We start from the raw sequence: 8,860 nt of genomic DNA on the forward strand, positions 1-8,860 counted from the left end.
GGTCCAACATTCTGAATTTGGGAAATTTTGTCACAGGTTTTTTGCAAGTACAGGTATTCTATCAAGTATATGTATGAATTAATTTCCTAGGTAGATAAATGAATACATTTGGTTTTGGCAAGTCATGTCATTTGCACATATTTGCTTCAGCTGGTTATTGAAAACAACAACAACGAAGCGCCAGATGTTCCCAAATATTTAACACATTGAAGCATATGCAATCATTTGCCCAAAAATATTTCTCTAAAAGTTGTCAGTATTCATCAAGCTGCCTTCTCTCTTTTCTCTCCAAATTTGTGGTTATAATTTAAAACAAACACGTAAAGAAATCCCTCTCCCTGAAATTCAGTAAGTCAGGACTTGGAGGGAGAATTTGGGTTCTTGTCTTGGAAATGTTTCTCTTCTTGTCAACCTTAGAAGAGCAGGATATCAAATGGCATTCATGACTGTGTTCCTATGTGACAGAGAATACATGATGGTGTAACATACAACTTGTATTAAATATGACTTTTGAATGGGTTCATTATCTGTAAGTGGCAACCCCACAAGTTTCACTTATAAGCAAAACCTTTATACCTCGTACTTGAGGGAAAGCAAGAAGAACAAATAATACTACAAGACTACTGAAAGAAAAAGGAATTCAGTTTTGATCACCAGAAAAATAAAAGCACTAAAACATAAAATTCACACCCCATTTTTTTATTATCATGTTTCATATACCATAGCTACAAGTGTTGTTAATGAACGTAACATTTTATAAATCAGGATGGTGAGCTTTGTTTCCCTTTATGGTCTTGTATGCTAATAAGTTTAACAAGTCACAAGGCTGGGGTAATTGTTACGGACTGCTGCTCTTTTTATTATTCAGCTGTCCTCATTTTATTGGATTTTTTCCACTAGTTAATAAAAATTATAATATGATACTTGTCCAGTAAGTTTTTTCCTGCTTTTTCTGCATGCTTTTAAACTCAATCCTGTCATGTGCTTGAGTGCCGCCTACCAGATCCAGAGCAGCCTTATGTGCCTCAGAAGTGAGGGAACCACCATGCCTGGTGTTGCACAAGGGCTGTGTGGTTTTCAGTGTTTCTTGGACTGGTTTGCGTTATATTGTTTTGTGCATCTTTTCCTTTTTTTTTTTTTTTTTTCATTTAATGAAACTGCAGACACTACTCGACCGAGGAGAAGCCAAGAAAGTGATGGTGTTGAATACATTTTCATTTCCAAGCACTTGTTTGAGACAGACGTGCAGAACAACAAGTACGTTGAAGAGATTTTAACTAGAACTGCAGTTAAAATAATGGCTTTGTTACAAAATGAGACTCGTTGTAATTTTAGATAATAAGTCAAAGTGTATATAAGTTGCAGTGATTTGAAGATGTGTTAAAATTACATTTTGATATATAGGCAGTTCAAAGCAGCTAGCAAAAACACAGAGGGAAAAAGCAGTATGTGCAAATACAACTGTTTCTAAGCGTCCAAGTATTTCCAGTGCTTCAGCTCATGAAGAAGACACTGAATTTGAAGGTGTTCAGGATGGGGGAACACTTTTAGTAGGTCATCATCTGTCATAGCAATGAAGCATTGCAGCTCTAGGAGCGGGGGGCGGGAAGTGCTGCAAACATGCCTGAGTCAATGTTTGCGTAGTTCTGCTCTCTTTCAGGCCAGGCACTTCCTCTGCTTTTGAATTGAGAGATCTACCATGAAGCCCCTGCCTGTAAACCTGCCAGAAATTAAACTAAAATGAAGACAATGGTAGCATCGTGCTCTCCAGCAGCCTGTAAAATACTGTAGCTTGAAATTCTGTATTTCAGAGGGCAAAAGTGTATTCGACACAAAGCTGTGGGTTTTATTGAAACTTCAAACTGTGCTTTGCTTTTTTGGCAAATAGTACTTGTACTTTTATAGCACATAACCAGCCGCCTTGGTTCCATTAGCACCATTGTCGCTCCTCCTCCTCTTCTGAGAAAGAGAATTTGGATATTCTGTAGTGTGCAATGAAATTTCAGTAGTTTCTATTGTTTAGCTTATCCACTGTTTTATTGCATTGCATTAGTTGAGAAAAAGAGGTGATGGAAAACATTAGTGGGCTGTTGGACTGCAGTACTTTTTTCTCTTTAACTGTAATACAAGCAGGTGTTACTGATTTGAAAGTGGTAAAGTAGAAGATTTCTTAAAATTGACATGCTGAAGTACTTGACAGCATTTCCTTTATAAAACATGGTAAAACTCTCATGTAAAGTAAAATATTTTTGCTCCTGAATTAGATCCTATAAACCAAACTGATATATTTTTTTTTTTCTGGAGAAAATGGAAACGATTCCAGTTGTTTTCACCTTCTGCCACAGGTTTATCGAGTATGGCGAGTATAAGAACAACTACTATGGTACAAGTTTAGACTCTGTTCGATCCGTTCTAGCTAAAAACAAAGTATGTTTGTTGGATGTGCAACCTCATGTAAGTAAGCGTGTTTTTTGGACTCTTGTAGTTCCCCGCATTGTATATGCGGATACCAGGAAAAAATTGTTTCTAAAAAGTATATTTTATTGCATGCCGAATGACTGACGAGTGGTCTCGTTGGGTACCTTTATCACAGCAAGACTCTCTGAAAGGAACAGAGGAAGGAAACTTCAATACATATTAGCAAGTATTCAGCTCAGTAATTAAGTTAATTTCGAGCCTGCACCATAATACCAAGATTTAATTACAAAGGGATCCTATATTTTCATTCATTTTGCTGCTGGTTTGTGTTAGTGGTTCTCTCTGAAACTTCAATTTCAGAATGGCTTTGAGCTGTCACCCAGTCCAGCAACGCTCTCTCACCTGTTTAACAGGACGGTTCATGCAAAGGGCTTCCATGCAGGGCAGACACGAGTCAAAGCACGCACTAAATGTGTTGTTGCCTGGATAATGGTTGAGAACATTCCTCTCTAACCCGTTTGTTCTTGCGTTGACCTTGCTTTTCAACTCTGCTATACAGCTCCACCGGGAATTTTTATGCTACTAAATAACCGCAGAGCTTCCAGGAGCTGGAGTAGTTTGTTTAAACCCAGCCAAAGTATTTCTTCACCAAGGGTGGCCGGTCTGTGACTTCTGAACCCCGTCAGCTCGTGAACAGTTCCCGGGACAGTTTCGGACGTGGGGCTGTGCCGTGGGAGCCGGGCAGGGGGCCGCGCTGGCAGGGGAGCGGACGGGAACGCTGGACCCCGCGCCAGGGCAGGAGCGGGGCCGGGAAGGGGCTCCCGCGGGTGGTGCTGCCGGGCTGCTCTGCCAGAGTGTTGCATGGCTCTGTTTTCCAACGAAGCACTAAATTCTCTTGGAGCTCCAGACTTGTGAGCCGTTCTGGGATCCCACTCGCCAACACGGCATTTTCCTGTGGGCCCCGGCAGTGTGAAGAGGACAGAAGGCCACTGGCTGTCCCATCCCTGCTTCGCCCTGTGCACAGTCTGAACTGTAGACCCGTCTCTAACTCCATGCACAGCATCACTCGACTGACTCAGTAAGAGTGAACGGCAGGAGTTACGTGGTGGACACACAGTATTGAAGAGAACAAATCATTGACCGGTTGTGACCGAGTGTCACAGACACCTGTTCCCACTACTTTTCATGGATACAGAAAGTGCTATTCCTGCTAAAACGTGTTGAATTTTTCCTCCCCTCCACCCTCCCGCTGGCAGTGGCCCTGCGGAGCGCAGCCTGTGCCCACTGATGGGGTTTGCCAGCAGCCCGCGTGGAAATGGGGACTTGTCTTCCCATTCGCATGAAAATTGTCCTTACGTGAATCAGTACTGGTCACCAGGGTGCGGTGGCAGCAAATGAAAAATAGCTTTCTAGAAGAGCTTTATGGATTTATTTTGGTGGAGAGTTTCTTTTATTATGGTAAATTCCATTTTGTGAAATAAACTAATTAATTAAAACCTTTCCTCTTCTCAGACAGTGAAACATTTAAGGACATATGAATTCAAACCATTTGTTATATTTATAAAGCCTCCATCACTTGAACGTTTGAGAGAGACCAGAAAAAATGCCAAGATTATTTCAAGTAAAGATGATAAGGGAACTGCAAAACCCTTTACAGTAAGTATATTTAGACATGGTAAAACATGAGAACTTGTTAAGAGTTTTGTTGTAGTGGTTTACTTTGAAAATAAAGGTGATCACTGGATCTCATCAACAGTACCTGTCAGGGCTTACACATAGTATCTTCTTGTTTCCCAACATCTTTCACATCACAAATTTACTGTGGTGTTTTCATTGTCTCATATTTAGATTTCCGTGGTCACCTGATTTTATGTCCTTGAAGAAACCCCCAATGCAATTTTATTTTTATGAGAAATAATGCTGTGGATTTCCTTTAACAGATTTGCATGTGGGCTTAGATGTTTCTATTCAAGTATAAGAACTTCCTTGTTTTATCAAGTGTATTATTGAGTCTCAAATATAAAGTAAATTTTAAAAGTAAATGATAATTTAATTAAAAGCTTGTATTTGTGGATGAAACAATTTTTTAAAATGTTATAAGGAAATGAACACTGTAAGAAAGAAGGTGAACAGTCTGAGCAAGTAAGAAATGCTGCTTTTTGCCAATAACCAGAAAAAAATAGTCAAATTACCCAATAGTAACTTATCTACTTCCTTGAAATATAATGAAATCATATGTTAATTGAAGCTAAAGCAAACCCGATCATCATTAGACTTTTTAGCTTCATTTAGGGTGTGTATCATTTTCCCTCATTCAGATGTTACTTGGGACTTTTTAGATTTTGTTTCAAACTGGGTCATGGATATAGTCACAGACTGTATCTGTGTAGAATATGCTTTTGAAATAGTTTGGAAATAATGTGCTATAAAAATATGTCCTATGGTATATAAAATGTAAGACAAGTTCATTCTTAAGAGCAGCTTTCAGCACATTGCTTAGTTAGGATGGGTTTAATCGCTCAGAGTTGTGTAAACAATTGAATTCCTAAGATTTGTTCCCTCCTCAAACATGAAGAGAAATCCACTGAGCCAGGTCGAACCAGGCGTAGGAAGAGAGCTCCTATCACGCTCTTAAGAGGATGAAGGCTGCGCTATAATATATCGCAGGCTAATAGTAAGATGAGACTTAAGCAATGAAACTTTGAATGTATCATCACGGTAAACAGCCAGAAACGTTTTCCACTGGTGATGCTAATAGAAAATGTCTCTGTAATTACCATGCAGTGACTAATTATGTCACTGCAAGGAGAGAGATTAAAGAATTGCCTGTTGACCAAAGTCTACTTGTGAGAATACTCTCTGACATCACTTGTAATGATAATTTCTGACATTTTTTTATTAATTAAAAGTACAGTTTCTGTCTCCTGACGAGATAAGAAATAAGCAAGTAGCTTTGCATTTAGCACAGAATGAGCTGATGTGATGTTGCCATGGACTGACTATGCCTTGCACTGATCTTACTAGGAAGAAGATTTTCACGAAATGATTAAATCTGCCCATGTGATGGAGAGCCAGTACGGCCACCTTTTCGATAAGGTCATAGTCAACGATGACCTCGCTACAGCTTACAGTGAGCTTAAAACAACTTTTGACAGGTTGGAGACCGAGACCTTCTGGGTTCCCGTGAGCTGGCTGCATTCGTAACGTTTCAAATAGACAAAACACTTGCTGTTGTCGGAGCATCTAACTGTGGGGCATGGTTAGGCATTGCTTGATGGCTGCTTTCTTGGTAGGAGGGCTTCTAACTCGACCTGAGCAGCAGGTGCACTCTTCATCCACTTGGAACTGGTCTTGTTTTCCTGTCTCTTCAATCCTCCTGCCCACAATTTTGTGGCGGAACACTCAGATTAAACCCAAGTCTTACTGTGCTCCATAAAGTGAGCTAATGCTAGTGTAACAAAACTGCCAATCACCTCTGTCATCATCTGTGTGTTTCCAAGGTAAGCTTTTTTAATGGAGCGTTTGCAGAAAATACTAATTAATACTGGAGATCAGCACTTTGGCGGTTTTAAGTGTAACAGCTCCCATAAAGAGCACATCCGCACCTGGAAGTCGTTACCCCTGAAGTGCTTGAGGGAACTGAAATAGGCAAAAGTGACCAAGGTTTTTATGAGGAAGACATCGTAATTTTAATTACCTATCAAGATAAGTGTTTTTACTTTGTCGGATGTGAACCGTGTCTTATCTGTACAGAGTGATTTTAGTATTCCTTTGCACTTACATAGTCATGGAAAGAAAGATGTATTCAGTGGCTTAATTGTGAAATACCGTGCTGTGAGCATGCATGGATTGAAAATATTTTCACGCGTGCTTTGTGGCACAACAAAGAAAACTCACAGGAATATTTATTTAAATAGGGAAAAAATGCAAGTTACTATGTATATAACTTCAAAGTCTTTGGGATTAATCTTCTGTAAAATCAGTGGCAAAGTGATATAAATAGCAACAAAGTAGAAACTTCTTTTTTCCTTTAAATTGATTTGATTAATTTTTGACATCCTTCAGAACAGTTTCCCTATCAAAAATTTTCAGACAATTAGCAAGGAAACTTTGGACATCTGGGAAGCTGTTGTAAGAGATTAATTATTTTTATTGTTTATGAGGTAGTGATGCTTTGTAGTAGTGTAACAGATGTTTTGTTTCCACCCAAAAAAAAAATAATGATGTAGACTTCACTGTAAAAAGTATCCTTGTCACTGGCCAGACACAGTTGGAAGCCTCGTTTTAAAATGTGATGTGGCAGTGTCAGCAAATGTATATTAGATTATGTATTTTTAATATAGATAATTTGGTATTTTCCTTTATTTACTACTGATATGCAGGAAGTGAGTACCTCTGTAAAGACCAAGTAACACCTGTGTGTTGTGTTGTGAATATGTCCTGTAAGTACAGAATGTGTATAGGAACTTGCCGACTTCAGATCATCACATCTGTGGCATTCAAACAGGAAAACATTATTTCATGTTAATCTGTAAAGAGAATATAGCTGTCTTGTTTAAAGAAAAAAGAATTTAGTGAAACTTTATATATTTATGAAAGGGTTGAAAAGGGATGTTAAGTTTTTAAATTTCTTGTCAATGTGATCATTTGCTAAGGAGATTACTAAGTCTGTAATTTGAAACACTGTCTCTGTAAATGGAGCTCAACATTCCATGTAAATATTTTATTTTAGTTTATACACTGATAAAGCCATCAGATTTTGCAGTTTTATTCTAAATGCGTATTTAATGTGTGGGTCATTGCATTTGTCTTGGAGTTGTATAAAATAAATGAAATGCAAGCAACAACAGCAAAATCCCTAGGAGTCTGGAAATGTTTATGCAAGAGTTACAGATGTACTGAATCCCAGTACAGACACACACTCTGCTCAAACAGCTATAATGTAACTATTGTCAAATTTCACCATTTTCCTGGTGGACTTAAAATTTTTTGTAACATAAATAGAAATTTGTGGATTAAATTAATTGCATGGAGATTATGCGAGTTGCAAAAACATTTTATATGGTTTTTTAGATACTGGAAATCAAACTATTTTTCAGGGGATCTGGAACTCAGTGTGTCTGTTTGCCTGTGAGACGCCGAGTGCCCTCGCCATCTCTTGCAACCAACCCAAACTGAGAGGGCATTCGGCATCTCTTGGAGTCTGGCCATTTCCAACGCAAGGGGCTTTAGTCCTCACGGAAACACTCCTGACGCTGTCTGGGCTGCCTCAGAACATTAGTGTACGGTAATGCTCACATGAGGGACCTGCTTTTCTCTTTAAGAAATAGATGCTAGAATAATCTGCAAACTCCCTGTTCGGCACAGTCGTGGCTGTCCTGCAGGCTGTTTTTCTTTTCCTTTTGAAATTCATTGAATTCCCACCGCCGGGTCGGTGCGGGTTTGCCGTGCGGGGCAGCCGTCAGCAGCGCGGCGCTTCGCGGCCGTTGCGGAGACGCTGACCCTCTGATCCCCAGCACCGTCCTGGCAGCAGCTCCCCAGACGGATGGATGGCTGCCTGCCCCGTCTCCCAGCCAGGAGCTAATTCCTGAATTGTAACACCTGCAAAAGAAAGGGAATCACAAAAACATAAATCCAGCCAGCAGAGTAAAATGTACACAGCGTCTTCAAGGGGTGAGGAATAGTTGTAATTAAATTACTAGAGTGCTCTTGAAAATCATTATTGTAGTGCTTGCTTAAAAAGAAAAAATAAAATAAAATTGAAGCCACTGGCCTCGGTGAGGCAGGCAGAGATGAGAGTAGGTCAAGGCAGAAAAATGTTTTAGCCCAACAGTTTCGACAGGACAAGAGCCCATTTATTGTGATGGACGCTGAGCCCATGTGCTGAATTGTTCTGGGATACCAAGGGTGGGAGGATTGTTCCTTTGACTCCTAGGAATTTGGGAACAAAGACGACTAAACGTGTTTCCAATATTCCACATATTCAAGTTGTGCTGTGTGGGTTTTTAGAGAACTGTATGTTTTGACAGTCAAGTCCAGATGTTTTTATTGTGTTTTAGCTGTTTGCCGTGGTCAAATAAATGGTAGTATTTTTTAATATTGTACCAAGCTCTATACTTGAATTTGCCATCAAGTCCTTGGTTGATGTCTTACCTGAAATCTGATCTTACCTTCTTATGCAAAACAATAAATTATTGATATATCACTAAAGGCGTTTTTTCTTTATCGTAAACTGCACAATAACATATATGATTAATGACTTTAAAAGGCAAAATGCCTAAGTAGTAAGTTATGTCATAGATCTCTCTATTCACTGTAATACTCCAGTTATCTTTAAATGAAAAAATAAAGCAACCTAGAACAAGGACTGAAATTCTTGATTTTTCATTCTTGTAGCCAAATCCTCCTTCAAAATACATTTACCCTTTTCTGCAGCCCACCC

At 39.3% G+C, this 8,860-nt stretch overlaps 1 protein-coding gene across 6 annotated transcripts in view; it reads left to right on the forward strand.

The window, feature by feature from the left end:
- The window catches only part of MPP7 (MAGUK p55 scaffold protein 7), a 152,922-nt gene extending 144,294 nt beyond the window's left edge, over positions 1 to 8,628 (forward strand). For all 6 annotated transcript variants that reach the window (XM_065627580.1, XM_065627579.1, XM_065627578.1 and 3 more), the window contains 4 exons: positions 1,164 to 1,257; positions 2,346 to 2,454; positions 3,931 to 4,074; positions 5,443 to 8,628. In XM_065627580.1, coding sequence (XP_065483652.1) covers positions 1,164 to 1,257; positions 2,346 to 2,454; positions 3,931 to 4,074; positions 5,443 to 5,622 — 527 coding nt within the window. In that variant the 3' untranslated portion in view covers positions 5,623 to 8,628. The remainder of the gene's footprint in view (positions 1 to 1,163; positions 1,258 to 2,345; positions 2,455 to 3,930; positions 4,075 to 5,442) is intronic.
- The last annotated feature ends 232 nt before the right edge of the window (positions 8,629 to 8,860 follow it).

The sequence above is a fragment of the Caloenas nicobarica genome, chromosome 2 (assembly GCF_036013445.1).
Source record: "Caloenas nicobarica isolate bCalNic1 chromosome 2, bCalNic1.hap1, whole genome shotgun sequence".
Taxonomy (NCBI): domain Eukaryota; kingdom Metazoa; phylum Chordata; class Aves; order Columbiformes; family Columbidae; genus Caloenas; species Caloenas nicobarica.